The sequence below is a fragment of the Arvicanthis niloticus genome, chromosome 22, assembly GCF_011762505.2.
Source record: "Arvicanthis niloticus isolate mArvNil1 chromosome 22, mArvNil1.pat.X, whole genome shotgun sequence".
Classification (NCBI taxonomy): Eukaryota; Metazoa; Chordata; class Mammalia; order Rodentia; family Muridae; genus Arvicanthis; species Arvicanthis niloticus.
Window position 1 is genome coordinate 1792457 of NC_133429.1, and position 15731 is coordinate 1808187.

The following is a 15731-nucleotide window of genomic DNA, read 5'->3' on the forward strand; positions in this document are numbered from 1 at the left end:
ATGCCTGAATGCCATGCCTGGGATTCAGAAACCTCACACCTAGGGGACCAAATGGTACTGGGCCCTCTGTCTTCTGCTGTCCTCATGCCAGTCCAGCTGGACGGCTTTGTGGATGGAGTGGTAGCACTTACCGCAGGGAGGGACTTGGTGTTGAATTCCAAGTCCAGAGTCCATCTGATAGTCTGGCTAGCTTCGCCTGGAGCCCCAGGGAAACATGAAGCAGCCCACTGCTGCCTTATGTCCCCACACTGTTCTCTGCTTAAACCTGCTCCAAAATGGGGGCTGTGTCAGTGTCACCTGCTTCTTACCAGACCAAGTGGCAGGCTGTTGTCCACCATTTTCCAGTTTTTACCTTAAAGCAGGCCTGACAGACTTTGTCAGCGCCCAGGGTTTTCATCCCCACTTCACACAGCAGTGTCTCAGTAGCTCTCGGCTTCATGCTGTTGGGAAGCATCTCTGGGCCACCTGTTGATGGGTGACACAAGTGACACCTGTGGCTCCTGCTGCAGCCTCCCTTCACTTTTCAAGAGGCCTGCACTGGACCAGCAGCCACTCTCACTTTGTCTAGCAGTGACCTTAGAGCTTGCGGGCAGGGTCCTCAGATACCACCATCCTAGGGTACTTTTTTTTATTTTTTTATTTTTTTCCTTTCCTTTTTTGGCTGTCCTGGAACTCATTCTGTAGACTAGGCTAGCCTAAACTCATTTGATCCTGGAGAGGAATCTGATCCTAAACTTACCTGATCCCAGAGATCCACCTGCCTCTGCCTCCTGAGTGCTGGGATGAAAGGTGTATAACACTAGCTCCAGCAGGGTGGTGCTGCTTCTTCTTTTTTTTTTTTTAAATATACATATTTTTAAGTTATTTGTAAGGTTTTATCATTCATAACTATGTGTGGGTGTGTGCTTGGGAAGGCCAGTGGCTTTGGAGACAGGAGACTTAGAACGCTCTAGAGCTGGATTTGCAGTACAGTCCTGTTTCTCCAATTTCCAGAAGGCTGTGCCTATTGGCCATGCTGTGAGAGGCTGGGGTACACAGCCTCTACCTTGGCTTCCTGGTGGGGCTCACAAAAGGGGCCATCAGCTGCAGGCGGCACCAACTAGGACCATGGTAGCCAGAGATGGTGGCATCCTCCCTTGACACACCCATGGGTCATGGTATGCCACCTGCTGTCTCCAAGCTAATGGTCACTTGGTCTTCACAGTAAAGTACCTGGGGCTGCTGGCCATGTCTAAAATCCTGAAGACACACCCAAAGTCTGTGCAGTCCCACAAGGACTTGATCCTGCAGTGCCTGGATGACAAGGACGAGTCCATCCGCCTGCGTGCCCTCGACCTGCTCTATGGAATGGTATGTTAGGTATCCCTGTGGCCAGCATGGGGGGAGGGGGGGACTGATGAAGCATTGGTACTTGGGTCATTCCTACCCAGGCTGGGATAGCAGCCTGAGCCTGCTGCGTTGGCACCTGTCCAGGCTATAGGGAGTGGGACTGGGTATCCAATATCAGTGTCTCTATAACTCTTCCTTGGTCTGATACAATTCTGCTGTCTGGAGAGGAAGCTTGTCCCTCTTGGGATCCTGAGTTCCATCTTGGCTGTCAGTATTCGTGGCCGACCGCATCTGCCTGTGCTCCCACAGGTGTCCAAGAAGAACCTGATGGAGATTGTGAAGAAGCTTATGACCCACGTGGACAAGGCCGAGGGCACCACGTACCGTGATGAGCTGCTCACCAAGATCATTGACATCTGTAGCCAGTCCAACTACCAGCACATCACCAACTTCGAGTGGTATATCAGCATCCTTGTGGAGCTGACAAGACTGGAGGGCACCCGCCATGGCCACCTCATTGCTGCACAGATGCTGGACGTGGCTATCCGGGTCAAGGCCATTCGCAAATTTGCTGTGTCCCAGATGTCTGCGCTGCTTGATAGCGCCCACCTGGTAGCCAGCAGCACCCAACGCAACGGTATCTGTGAGGTGCTCTATGCTGCTGCCTGGATCTGCGGGGAGTTCTCGGAGTGAGTTGGTGCAGCCCTCAGAGGTGGCCTGGTGGGGGGACATGCAGGCAGACCCTGTGCCTGATGATGGTCACTTCTGGGCAGCTCTGCCCAAGTGATTGCCTGTGTCCTTCCATGGAGTGGCTTGGTCAGTTTGGGTCACACTGGCTGTGGAGAGGGTGCCCTTTAGACCATGAAGCAGCTCTACTCTGCTTCAGGTGGCGTCCAAGCTGGGCAAGTCGCCATGCTCAGAGCCAAACCTCGGCACACAGTGCTGATACTGAGCGCCTCACGCCAGGCTGCAGGACTGTTTGGGTGGATAGGCTGGGGTGGCCACAGCATCTCTGTTCCACCTCACACATCTGCCAGAGGACATGTGACAAAACAGTTATGGATTTGTTGTCAAATGGTAAACTCAGTCTGTCACAGAAATCTCCTGGGGAGCACATTTCTCTGGGAAACCCACAACATTTGCCCAGTATCTCCCTTGGCCCAGAGCTCAGCCCATGGAGGCTATGTATAAGTTGCCCTTTGAGGACCCAGTGGGAGCCTCCTCTTTGAACCACACGGGGCAGCACTGCACGTGGATGCCAGGAGGAATTATTGATGAATGTTGAGTTTTTGTGGTGCTAGAAATTGAACCCAGGGACTCGTTCAGATCAGGCAAATGCTCATTATAATCCAGGAACGGATGGATGGCAGCCAGTCAGCCATGTGGTCACATAGGTCCTCTGCCTATGTCTACTATAGGTAGTCACAGCTCTGCTGTTGTTTCTTAGACAGTGCTCCTTTGTGGAATTCATGGTTCTTAGTTTCCGTCTTCTGCCCAGTGAGAGCAGGTGCTCCACGGCTGTGCATTAGCTGAGAAGCCTGGCTTCACGTGAGACAGGCCTGTGGGTGTGCTCAGTAGCCTCATGCAGTCCCTGTCCCCCAGGCACCTGCAGGCACCTCAGCAAACCCTGGAGGCCATGCTGCGGCCCAAGGTCACCACACTGCCTGGCCACATCCAGGCTGTGTATGTGCAGAACGTGGTAAAGCTGTACGCATCCATCCTGCAGCAAAAGGAGCAGGCTGCCGACACTGAGGCCGCACAGGAGGTCACTCAGCTACTGGTGGATCGGTTGCCGCAGTTTGTGCAGAGTGCTGACCTGGAGGTGCAGGAGCGGGTAAGGCTGCAAACCAAGGAGTCTGCTCACAGCGGAGGCTAACCTCGCAGTGGCCATGGCCGGCACATCTAGGGCTGGCATGTGTTAGGCAGTAGTACAGGGATGCCCACCTACACCCCAGAGGGCCTCCAGCTTGTCGGCCTCCTAAGGGTTCCATAGCTCCCTGCATAACACCTCAAACCCCAGTGGTGTTCCCAGGGACACACTGGAGACACCCTTGGCCCCCTTCCAGATTCTTGTCCCCAGCAGAGCCAGTAGACGAGAGAGATTTTCTTCTTTTTCCAAAGTGAGTTGTTTGAGTTTCTATTTTAGCTCTGTCCACCTGGGGTTTGGGGTCAGTGAGCAGGGACTGGGGATGGATGGGCATGAGCCTGGGTAGGAGGAGCCAGGGCTCTGCCACTCTTGTGGGAGAGCTCATTTGGGACCACCTTTGTCTATTCTAGTGTAGGTCTTCAACCAGGAACTTGTGTGTGTCTGGCATGTGCTCTGCCACTGAGTCACAGTGGCCAAGGTCCTGGGCTAACACCTGAGTATTGGGGCCTAGTGGCCAAGGCTGCTTTTGGCACCCCATGGTTATCATATGGGCTGTCACTGAACCAGGTGCCATATGACTTCTGCTAGATCTCCTCTTCTGCGTCCTCTTCTGGGAACGCTCCTTTGAAGAGAGTGGGTCTGGGTGGTGATTTGTCCATGGTTGAGCTGTCCAGGCTGAGCCCTGTGGGAAGTAAGAACCCACACTGAGCCACACCTTGATGTTTGCTGGGATTGAGTGTGTGGCAAGGTAGCAAGGGCTGCCTAGTGCAGCTGTGTCTGCAGATCCCAGCTGAGCTCTCTTCTGTTCTGACCTTGATAAGGCCTGTCTTTCCTTGTCTGATGTAGTCACAGGCATAGCTAGGTCTGTAGCTGATCTGCATGGGTAGAGGCCAGGGACCAGCACTCCATGCTCAGCTACCTGGCCCAGTCCTCTCTAGAGGCAGAGGCTCTGGACAGGCACCCACTCTCGGCTGCTGCTCTCCTAGGCGTCTTGCATCCTGCAGCTGGTCAAGCATGTACAGAAGCTGCAAGCCAAAGGTGTGCCGGTGGCTGAGGAAGTGAGCGCCTTGTTTGCTGGGGAACTGAACCCTGTGGCCCCCAAGGCCCAGAAGAAGGTCCCAGTTCCTGAAGGGTGAGGATTGGGGATGTGGGAGAGAGATGGCTGGCACCACTGAAATGGTCCCTGATGTAGGAAATTAGAAAAGGGCTTTCACACCCCATGACCTGCCATCTGCCATGGGGACAAGAAATGGCCCTGGGACTAAACAGCCTGAGGCTGCCCTTGCCCACTCCATCCTGGGACTGCTGCACCCCCTGGTCCCAGGTCCTCTAGGAGGACCCTTGCTTGCCAGTATTCTGCCAGATTCCATGATTCCTCCATTTCCCTGTTCTGTTATTTCCTCCCAAGCTTCCTACCTTTCCTTCTCTTTGTCTCCTGTCAGGGGGCTATGGCATCCCTGGTTGCTTGATCTCTGGGGTACTGGTGTGGAAAGATGTCTCAGATGCATGATGGCCCTCTGCCAAGGATTAATGCTTGCAGTGGTCATGGTAGGACAACAAAGAGGAGACAAGGACACCATATGATCCCCTGTGTACTTCCAGCCTAGACCTAGATGCCTGGATCAATGAGCCACCTTCAGACAGTGAGTCTGAGGATGAGAAACCCAAGGCCATCTTCCACGAAGAGGAGCCAAGGCACACTCGGCGCCGGCAGCCTGAGGAGGATGAGGAGGAGCTGGCCCGGGTGAGCATGCCATTGCAGTAGCACCCAGCACGGGGCAGAAGCCCTGGCTGGAATCTGTTCACGAGAGTAGCTACTGATTGTCAGGCTTAGGGGCACCTGGAGCCCGGCTATGCTGCCAGACATAGCCTGTGACACAGAGAACAAAGGACCTTGGACTTCTGCCTTGTCCTCTTGTCTAGGGCAGCCCTCCATCGCCTATGAACTCCCCTTTCTGGACACTCAGCAGGAGCACCAGAGTGGGCTTCTAAGCCTGCAGGAGTAGGAATGGTGGGTAGAAGCTGACGCTCAGAGCGGGCAGACCCAGGCCATTTCTGTTCGCAGGAGACAGGAACCTCAAGCGGTCTGCCCACCCTTGGAGGTTGTCCTTACAGTTCCTATTGCGACCCCTCTTGCCCACCTGGGGCCTTGGGAACTGGATGAGCCCTGTCTTATCTCTGAGACACATGCTCGTGTAAACTCCTCTCCCACAGCGACGCGAGGCCCGGAAACAGGAGCAGGCCAACAACCCCTTCTACATCAAGAGCTCCCCATCCCCGCAGAAGGCAAGTGCTGTCCTCCAGGCTCCCTCACCAGTCCCAGTCGCTGCTCTGAAGGCCTAAGAGAGCAGTCTAATGACTGCAGTGCGGGGGAGGGGTGGCTGTGCCCCTGTAGTCCTGGCTGTAGCTAGCAGGGCTGGGCTGCGTCCAGGCCTTGATGGAGAGCCCTGAATGGTCTAGATGAGGTCCCAGGGGCAATGAAGGTACTCTACCCAGCTGGCTTGTTGTACCCATGGGAAGTGCTGGTTCCACATGGGCAGGTGCCTGGTCTATTAGATCCTCATGTCCCTAGGAGGTCTCAGCTCTTGTGAGCAGACCCTACAGTGGTATGGGGTGAGCAGAGAGAGCCCTTGTGCAGCATGGATGAACCTTGGCTCCCATCCACAGCACCACATCAACAGCATTCAGGAAGTAGAGATGGAATTTTCTATTACCGTTGCCCTTGGCTACGTAGTTTTAAGCAAGCATGAAATCCCTGTGTCCGAGGAAGGAAAGAAGGAAGGAAAAGACCATCACGGATAGATTTGAGTCTAACCATACTATACCAAGGTTCCGGTTAGCCCTGCTTCCTCCTAGCCCTGTGATGTCACCTTCCATGGCGCTGCTCTTGTCTGTAGAGTCTGCAGCTTATGGGCAGTGCTCTCGGGCTGTGTTTGGAGTCTTCCTCTCAGGCCTACTGAGTCCCTGCGGTTCACTGACACCCTATGCTCCTCCTTTAGCGATACCAGGATGCACCAGGCGTGGAGCACATTCCTGTGGTACAGATCGACCTCTCAGTGCCTCTGAAAGTTCCAGGCAAGTATCTCCTGGCTCTAAGCTTATGTTCAGGACATGATGGGGTTCTTGGTGTCCCTGAGTTGTGGCCATTCACGTTCCCCGCAGGTATGCCCATGTCAGACCAGTATGTGAAGCTGGAGGAGCAGCGGCGCCACCGGCAGCGGCTGGAGAAGGACAAGAAAAGGAAGAAGAAGGAGAAGGGCAAGCGGCGCCACAGCTCCCTGCCCACGGAGAGTGATGAGGACATCGCCCCCGCCCAGCGTGTGGACATCATCACTGAGGAGATGCCAGAGGTTAGCCCCTTCCCAGCTCTTTGAGCCTTGGTTACAACAGGCTTGTCTGTGTGTCCCTAAAAGGGCAGACTCACCATGTGCAGGACAGCCACACACTGACCTGTTGCACAAGTCCTCCATGGTGGGCAGTGTTTTACTCCACTCGGAGCTGGCAGCCCAGCTGTGTGTGCCACTGAAGGCTGTGCTCCCAGGCTGAGCTACAGCCCAGGACACCCACGTGTGGGTGTGGATGCGACATTCTGGACTGTTGTTATTTGGAGCAGAAGGGACAGGAGCCTCCAACAGGGCCCATGGTTGCTAGATGACTGAAACCTGATCTCTCCGTTCCCTTAGAATGCTCTGCCTAGTGATGAGGATGATAAAGACCCCAATGACCCCTACAGGGCACTGGACATTGACCTAGACAAGTAAGTGGGGGTGAGGAACAGACTTCGGAGTGGGCTTGTGCCTGGGTGCTGAGTTCCCCATGTGCTGACAGTCCTTAGCCTAAGGGCCACAGGCTTGGGGACATTTGGAGGTGGGTGGGTGCTGTGTGCTGTGGTAGTAGTTCAGCATAGGCCTACTGTGTGGCCGTGAGGACCTGAGTTTACTTCCCAGCACTCACTGAGACCCAACCCCAGCAGCTAAGGCACTGAAGGATCCCTGGAGCTCATTGGCTGCCAGCCTGGCCGAATGAGGAAGCTCCAGGTTCAGTGAGAGACTCCATCTCAAAAGATAAAGTGGAGAGTGACAGAACAACACCTGACATTGGCCTCTGTCCTCCATGTGATCATAGACATGTGTGCGCCCACATGTATACACACCCCCCCCCCCACATGGGCCTGGACATGTGCTGTCATGTACAAAAAACGTGGGAGGGAACACTGGGGCACTTGGCAGGATGTGGGGTCTGGACTCCTGGTACCTTGGTTGTCGTGGGAACTTGCTGGAGCCTCCAGATTCATAGGACCAGCTGCCCAAGGAGTGGGTCACAGCTCAGCCCGGTGACCCACACCCCTCCTCTCCCAAGACCCTTGGCTGACAGTGAGAAGCTGCCTGTCCAGAAACATAGAAATGCGGAGACAGTGAAATCACCGGAGAAGGAGGGTGTGCCTGGGGTAGAGAAGAAGAGCAAGAAGCCCAAGAAGAAAGAGAAGAAGCCCAAAGAGAGAGAGAGAGAGAGAAAGGACAAGAAGGTACATGCCTGTGGCTGGAGCCTGGTTGTGAGGCTCCAAGAACTGCAAGTGGGTTGTGGGGCAAAGTAGGAAGAGAGCCAGCACCACCTGCAGGCCGGGCTTCTACAAACTGGCAGGGTTGGGTTAGCTGAAATCCTGTGCACACTCCAGGTGGGCACTCACTCTGCCACATCCCTGGGCTACTTTTTTCTCCATTAATTTATTTATTCACTTCACATCTGATCAAAGCCCCCTCCCCTTCCAGTTCCCCTTTCTCTCTCTCTCTCTCTCTCTCTCTCTCTCTCTCTCTCTCTCTCTCTCTCTCTCTCACACCCACACACACACACACACACACACTTGTTTTGTTTGCTTGTTTTGAGACAGAGTCTCACTATATAGTTTCAGCTATCCTGGAACTCACTATGTAGACCAGGTTAGACTGAAATCCACAGAGATCTATGCCTCTCAAGTGTTGGGATTAAAGATGTGTCCACTACACTGGGCTCTCGGGCTGTTTTTACGTGGCATTTGAGAGTAGGTCTCACTAGGTCTTCCAGGCTGACCTTGAACTTGCACTCCTCCTGTCTTGGCCTCCTGAGTGGGTGAGATAACAGGCCTGGCTAAAATACATTTTATTTCTTGAGTTTTGGGATCAAGCCCAGGATCCCACCGATGCCTCTGAGAGGTATAGCTCAGTGTGTGATGTTTTGGTGGTATTGGGTCTACTTCCCAGGCTGGATCACCTGCCCAGTTCAAAGATCCTAGTACTCGGTAGACTGGGGAAGAAGAATTGCCCTGACTTCTAGGCCAGCCTGTGAGAACTTGTCTCAAAACACATACACACTTCTGCTCAGCCCTGCTGCTTTGCCATGATGCCACTCCAGTCGTTAGCTGTCCTCCGCAGGGCTGGGGACTGTGGCTGCCATCATGAAGTGGTGCAGCCGAGCACCTGTGTAAGCACAGCCAGGACTCGCCATGGCTGCTGCACAGCAGTCAGGCCTGGCCTGTGCTAGGGAGATGAGACTGGCAACTGGCTAGAGAGCAGCCCTCCCCCTGGTACTCCTTGTCTTTACCAAAAGTGCTCTTCTTGGTGCTTTAGGGTGAGGACTTAGACTTCTGGCTATCCACCACCCCACCACCTGCTGCTGCTGCTGCCCCCATTCCTGCCCCATCCACGGTAAGTGCCTGCTCCGTGTGTCCTCAGGGTCTACCTATATATTCCCCAGGAGCCAGGGAGTGGCAGACATCCCCCTGTAGTTGGAGCCACACAATAAATGGAGTCCAGCCTGGTGAGCTGGCCTTCTGTACTTTGTGGTCTGTGTCTGCTGTCTTATGGGACTCTGTGCTTGACAGGGCTCAGTGAAGCAGAAGGGTAGCCAGTAGAATATTTGTCCCCAAGGTATCGCTTGGAGGATGTCCCCACCCCTCAAATGGGAGCAGCACTGGTTAAGTAAGATTCAAAGTTCCCTTACTGCTCCTAAAGCTGGAGCCGCTGAGCTGTCAGGAGTACCACTCCACCCTCCCTGAAAACTGATCCTGACCTTCCTGACTACAGGAAGAACTTGCTGCAAGCATTGCCGCTCCCCCTAAGGATGAATGTGAGGTTCTCAAAGGGGAAGAGCCCCAGGAAGAGGAAGACAATGTGGATCACGACCAAGAAAGGGTGAGGCACAAGTCAAGCCACTCCAGCGCTGTGACAGTGCGTCCCTGGCAAGCCTGTGCTTGAACCCCAGGACAGTAGATGCACTCACAGGGGGTCAGCAGTGGTCAGGACAGTAGATGCACTCAACAGGGGGTCAGCAGTGGTGTCCTCAAGAGGGAGCTACAGTTCTCATGCTTTAGCCTCTGAGAGGGACCTAGTGCTTCAGTGTAGTTTCTAAGCAGTGGCACCACAACACCATCTCATTCCAGAACCTTCCATCACCCCAGTAGAGAGCCTCACCTGTGAGCAGTCATCTCCCATTTACTTGCTGACTTTGGATGTCCCTGTTGTGGACAGTGCTTGTCATGGAGTCCCACACTGAGTGGCCTCTAGCATCTGCCCTCATTGAGAACATCTCCGATGTTCTTTTATTTTGTTTTTTTAAAGATTAATTGTGTGGAATGGAATCTGGGGTCCTTGTAATTCAACAGCAAGCACTCTTAACCACTAAGCCGTCAACCCAGCCCGAGCCCATGTTGAAGCCTGCGTGTGCGTGTGTGCTGTGCTGGAGCCTTGCTCCTGCTCGTGGCCATGTTTGCTCCTGTGTGGGAGTGGACCTCATGTCTATCAGCCATCTTTAGTGCTAGTCCATGTGCTCCTGGATGATGTGAATGCAAGCACACCGCTCTGAGTATTTCTTCCTCTGTGGTGTGGCCAGTAGGGCTGCCCTTCCTTCTGAGTGCAGTGAGTCTTGCTCACCTGTGCAGTCAGTCCGTCCCCTTCCCTCTGAGCAGCTCCTGAACTCATCTGTCAGCCCTGAGATTCTAGTGTCAGCCAGGCCTGGCCTCCTCCGACCATGGTGACCTGTGAAGTTCCTGGCTTTGCTGTCTTGCCTGTTCCCTTGAGGTCTCCCCCATGTAATGTAAGGGAGAGAGTGATGACAGGGTGCCTCTTGTGGGAGACCAGGGCCTGAGCCCAGACTCTGCTTCAGAAACTGTCCCGGCACAAGAAGAAGAAACACAGGAAGGAGAAGGAGGAGAGGCCACGAGACAAGAAGAAAGCCAAGAGGAAGCAGGTGGCGCCGCTGGAGAATGGTGCAGCAGCAGAGGAGGAGGAGGAAGAGCCTATCCCGGTGAGCATGCTTGACAACCTGCCAGCCCAAGAGTTCCACCTGGATTCTCTTTGGAGAGGACCCAGGGCCTCTGAAAGCTGTGCTTTGTGGTGGGACCTGTGCTTGGTGAGGGACCCATGACCCAGCAGCATCTGGTGGCTCTTCCTTTTTGGGAGCGGGTCATTCCTCAAGCGGTCTGTAGCCTAGTCCCTGTCAACCACAACTGACCAGGGTGTCTTTCCTCCCCTAGCCCATGTCCAGCTACTGCCTTCTGGCTGAGAACCCCTACATTAAAGTGGTAAGTGACACTTGGTTGCTGCAGGGAGGGCAGTTGGCAGAGCAAAGCATCTTCAGAAGCCTTGTGGTGCTGGCAGCAGCAGCCTGGCACCAAGCTCAAGTCAGTGTAGGCCCACTCTCAGCAGCCGAGCTGCCGCTGGAGAGCCCAGTATGACCAGGCCACCTGAGAACAGCTTGGCTAGCAAGGCCACGTGAGCAGCTGTGCAACATACACCTTGGGACAGAGGCAGGGAGATGACAAGATCAAGACCAACCAGTGCTACATTACAAGGCTTTGTCTCGAGGAATCAAAGGACAGGAACTGGGGTGTAGCTTCCTGAAGAGTGCGTTTGGGGGCACTGGGGCCTAGGGGCCCACAGGCAGTTTTCACGGGGGTCCTTGATCTTGGCGGTGAGCTTCCCCGCCTCAGCTGGTCCCTGGTCCTTGACCCTGCCCTTGCTCATGCAGACATACGATATCCAAGCCAGCTTACAGAAGGACAGCCAAGTGACTGTGTCCATCATCCTGGAGAACCAGAGCAACAGCTTCCTGAAGAACATGGAGCTCAACGTGCTGGACTCGCTCAACACCAAGATGACCAGGCCAGAGGGTGCATCGGTGCATGACGGTGTGCCCGTTCCTTTCCAGCTGCCCCCCGGTGAGCCCGCCCTTCCACCTAGCCTTCACCATGCCAGCTTGCTTTACTCTTCCCTACATGTAGCTGTGACTCTCACAGTGGACTTAACTAGAGCTCCCAGGGACAGCTGAAGCGAAAGGCCCCAAGCTCTTAATGTCCCATGTCTCAGTGCTACTCTTAGGGCATGGTGAAGTCACATGTGCTGGCTTCCACTTGGGACATTGGCTGGGCTGCAGCAGTGCCCATTGTTTCTGTCACTCCAGCATCTCAGCCAGCTAGGACAGGCACCCCAGGGTCGGTGCTGGCCCACTGAATGTCATGTCTCCCAGCAGGTGTCTCCAATGAGGCCCAGTTTGTGTTCACCATTCAGAGCATTGTCATGGCCCAGAAGCTCAAAGGCACGCTGTCCTTCATTGCCAAGGTGTGGTCCAGCTTCCTCCCCACCCGCACCCCAGGGCATGTAGGGCATCCCAGGAAAGAAAGTGCCTGCCTGGAAGTCCACCCCACCGCTTTTCTCCTTGCAGGATGATGAAGGAGCCACCCACGAGAAGTTGGACTTCCGGCTGCATTTCAGCTGTAGCTCGTACCTGATCACCACACCCTGCTACAGGTGTGTGCCTCTGCCCCACCACACACAGTCCCAGCTCGGGGGAGGAGAGGGTGATGGAGAGCTTGGTGATGTGGGCTGTGAGGATGGGTAACATGAGAGTGCTTAGCCATCCATCATCACAGGCCCCACCCCTAGCCACACCTATGCTGAGTGTTGCCTCCACCTGAGGCCACCTCTTCTGCCAGGTGACACTACAGATGCTTGGCTCTCTGTCCCCGGAGAACTGCCCTGTGTGCCTGTCAGTTTCCGACGTGGCCCAGGCTACCTTGGAGTTTGAAGCTGCCCTCATGCCTCAGCATTCCTAATGCCAGGTGACAGCTGGCACCCAGGCTCTGCCATCTCTTGTTCTCTGTCCTCCCACAGCGACGCCTTTGCCAAGTTGCTGGAGTCAGGAGACCTGAGCATGAACTCCATCAAAGTTGATGGCATTAGTATGTCTTTCCAGAATCTTCTGGCAAAGATCTGCTTCTACCACCATTTTTCCGGTAAGCAGTCGGTGTCTCAGTGATATCACTTTTGGTTTTATCCCAGAAATCACAGAAGCCACCCTTTCACCTCCAGTCAGTCCCTTCCTGCACCAGGCCTTGGCCTGCAGCCCTGAGGGCCTTCTCAGCATGGGCCCAGCTCCTGTGTCTTGGCAGCCCTGCTGGAGAGGGTCTGTCAGGAGTGTAGACCTGACTCCCCTGTCTGTTGCAGTTGTGGAGCGGGTGGACTCCTGTGCCTCCATGTATAGCCGCTCTATCCAGGGCCACCATGTCTGCCTGCTGGTGAAGAAGGTGAGCTCACAGTACCTGCTGCTCTGCAGCCTGTTGCTCTCCACAAAGGCTGGCTTTCCCCTGCTCATGCCTCCCTGTCCAGGGCTGCCCTCCCAAGAATGCAACCCATCTCCCAGTTGTACCAGGCCCAACCCATACTGGGTCAAATCCTACAGTTGCCCCAGGCCCTCCAGGTGCATCTAGGTTAGGAAGGAAAGGGGGGGCTGAGAACTGTCTCAGGCCCTTAGAGGGCTGTGCACTATACACCTGCCATCTCCGCACGCTGGAGGCAGAGGCAGGATTACTAAATTCCAGGCAAGTTGGGGTTGTATAGCTTCAAAAAAATAAAGTGAGGTCTAGGCTGCAGCTGAGGGCATTTGCAGGCCCCCCCCCACACACACACACACACACGGGCATGGGCAGTGTGTGCGTGTGCCTGTCCCCTAGTGCAGCCCCCCCACACACACACACACACATGGGCATGGGGAGTATGTGCGTGTGCCTGTCCCCTAGGGTGAGAGCTCCGTGTCCGTAGACGGGAAGAGCAACGACGCCACGCTGCTGAGCAGCCTGCTGGAGGAGATGAAGACCACACTGGCTCAGTGCTGAGCTGCAGTCCAGGATGACCAACAGACCATAGGAAGATGTGATGGGGCTTACCTCTCCTTTGTCGTGTGTACTGTCTCCACACCCAGCATTAATTTAACACCACCGACCTCCACTGTGACCCTGAGGTCCTGTGTTGCATATTTTATCGTCCTTTATTCTGACCTGCACTCCTTTGGCAAGGAAGGCCATTCTGACCCTAGCCAGCAAGGGGCTACTCCACTTCCCATTCTCAAAGGTGGCTGTGGGGCCTGCAGGGTTACAGCCAAACACTGATGCTGCCCTGGAGGAACCCTTCCAATCTGCTGCTGTCCTCAAATATCCCAACTGGTGGCCTCTGGAGAGGTGATCAGGCCAGCTGGTAATTCTTCTCCCCACAGCCTGTGAGGCCAGATGGATGAAGTGTCCTTGTGGGTGGTTCCACAGCCCAGCTGCTGACAACAGGGATGGCCCTTTGATTTTCTTCTGTTCAACAGAATTGTGGTCTGTCTTGGGGTTCTGATGTGGGGGTCAGTGGAGGAGTACAATGTATGCCCCTCAGTTTGTCACTACACATCCTGGGCTTGTCCCTGTAGCTGTGGAGGAGTGCATCCTGGGAGCTTTCAGGACTCCTCAGGTTCCTGGACAAGGTGAAGAGACCCCAATCTGGACACTTCGTATAACTGGGTAGCTGGGCATGAGCTGAGCCTTCCTCAGAGGTGACAGTGGTCTACAGACATTCTGACGTTCCTTTGAGGACAACTGTCACTTTAGCATGTAGAGTACTCTTACCGACCCCATGTGACCTTCCAGCTCTATGATGTTCCATGATTGATTTGCTGTTGACATTCCCATGTGAAGAGAGGTCTATCACGCTGCTGACGATCGGTGTCACAATGACCCATTAAAGAGTCAAAAACCATGTTCATGTGTTGTTTCCCCATGGTACCCCGCAGCAGTCCCAACACCTCCACTTGTGAGTCCCGTGTGTGTGTGTGTGTGAGTGTGTGTGTGTGTAAGTTTGCTGTGAGTGTAGAGCCAGAAGACAGTTGTCCTGTACCATCACTTCCCTGTCTCCACTCACCATGCTAGAATTCAAACAGGTCCTTAGGCACGTGCAGCAAACATTCTGACCATTACCCCTTTTTAAAAAAATAAAATTATGGTACACCTTTAATCCCAGCTCTTGGGAGCCAGAGGCAAGTGATTCTCTGAGTTTGAGGCCAACCTGGTCTATACAGTGAGTTCCAGGACAGCCACGGTGACACAGAGAGACCCTGTCTTGAAAGAAAAAAAATGTACCTTGTGCCAGGAGAGGGCTCTGAGTTCCCTGGAACTGTAGCTCCAAGTAGTTGTGAACTATCCTGTATGGGAAAACCTGGGTCCTCTGCAAGTCTTAACTGCAGAGCCACCCTTCTACTCCAGCCTCCCCGGAGTCCTAACTGCTCCTGTGGGCTGTGAGGGGACCATGAGAACTTGAAAAGGGCCCTTGCTCCACCTCAGGCAGCTTGGTGCCACTTCATTGATGGGTGGGAAAGGGGAAGACTTTTTCAAATAAACTAAGCTCTCTCAACTGCAACTAGAGTCCCCAAATGTTGCTATGCCCTCTCCCACTGCTGGAAAAATCCTGCCAGCCCTGGCCAGGACCCCCAGAGGTAGTCCTCAGCAGTGACAGTAACTGTATAGTGGCTACTGCTTGTGGTTGATGACTGGCCAGAGTACAGCTGGAGCTCCCAACACAACACCCAGTGTCCCTATCCATCCTGTTCAGACTGCTCTGTCCCAGTCCCACTGGAGGAGGAGGGACTCCAGATGCTGCCATGTGTATTCCTTGTTAAAATCAAAACTAGCTTGCAGCCTCTCCCATGAGCAAGCACTGTAGGAATGTGCATGGGAGACTTATTCTGTCTGTGGGGCCAGGGGACATTGTGCCAAGGAAATGGAGGACACCAAAAGAAACAAACAAAAAAAACAGTGCCTGGGTCACCTGCATCAACTTCTCCCAATCAAGCCAGCCAGCCTATCCCTGGTCTCGTGCTGCTAGGTGCTCTCTGTAGTGTGATCCACCTGTCTCTGACCTGGGTCACACACTAACCTGCCCCAGCTTTTATCCTCACTGTAACATCCATCCTGAGGCTGCGAGAATTCCAGGCCAAGCTACGGACTGGGGCTCAGTGCAGGAAGACCCAGCTGGCACACCTTTCATCCAGGAATGAGGAAGTAGAGGTAGGACCATCAGGAGTTCAAGGTCATACTGGGATACTTGACATCCTACCTCAAAAAGAACTGAACATCCCTTCTGCAACCCTCCCATAGTCATCCTGGGGGACTGGGGTAAGTAAGTTCAGAGTCCGTAGACCCCGAGGGAGATGCTGAAGGTACCAGCCAGGTTTTTTGGTCCCTCCCTCTGTGAAT

General features: G+C 54.3%; 1 protein-coding gene across 1 annotated transcript in view; it reads left to right on the forward strand.

Moving 5' to 3' along the window:
• Positions 1 to 14238, forward strand: part of Ap3d1 (adaptor related protein complex 3 subunit delta 1) — a 35200-nt gene extending 20962 nt beyond the window's left edge. Inside the window, exons 12-31 of the mRNA XM_076919388.1 lie at positions 1205 to 1350; positions 1639 to 2018; positions 2932 to 3163; positions 4183 to 4328; positions 4799 to 4940; positions 5411 to 5482; positions 6196 to 6271; positions 6359 to 6546; positions 6880 to 6953; positions 7556 to 7721; positions 8800 to 8877; positions 9256 to 9363; positions 10334 to 10474; positions 10704 to 10751; positions 11198 to 11387; positions 11699 to 11787; positions 11891 to 11976; positions 12340 to 12461; positions 12673 to 12752; positions 13245 to 14238. Of these exons, the coding sequence (XP_076775503.1) occupies positions 1205 to 1350; positions 1639 to 2018; positions 2932 to 3163; positions 4183 to 4328; positions 4799 to 4940; positions 5411 to 5482; positions 6196 to 6271; positions 6359 to 6546; positions 6880 to 6953; positions 7556 to 7721; positions 8800 to 8877; positions 9256 to 9363; positions 10334 to 10474; positions 10704 to 10751; positions 11198 to 11387; positions 11699 to 11787; positions 11891 to 11976; positions 12340 to 12461; positions 12673 to 12752; positions 13245 to 13340 (2660 nt within the window). The 3' untranslated portion in view covers positions 13341 to 14238. The remainder of the gene's footprint in view (positions 1 to 1204; positions 1351 to 1638; positions 2019 to 2931; positions 3164 to 4182; positions 4329 to 4798; positions 4941 to 5410; positions 5483 to 6195; positions 6272 to 6358; positions 6547 to 6879; positions 6954 to 7555; positions 7722 to 8799; positions 8878 to 9255; positions 9364 to 10333; positions 10475 to 10703; positions 10752 to 11197; positions 11388 to 11698; positions 11788 to 11890; positions 11977 to 12339; positions 12462 to 12672; positions 12753 to 13244) is intronic.
• The last annotated feature ends 1493 nt before the right edge of the window (positions 14239 to 15731 follow it).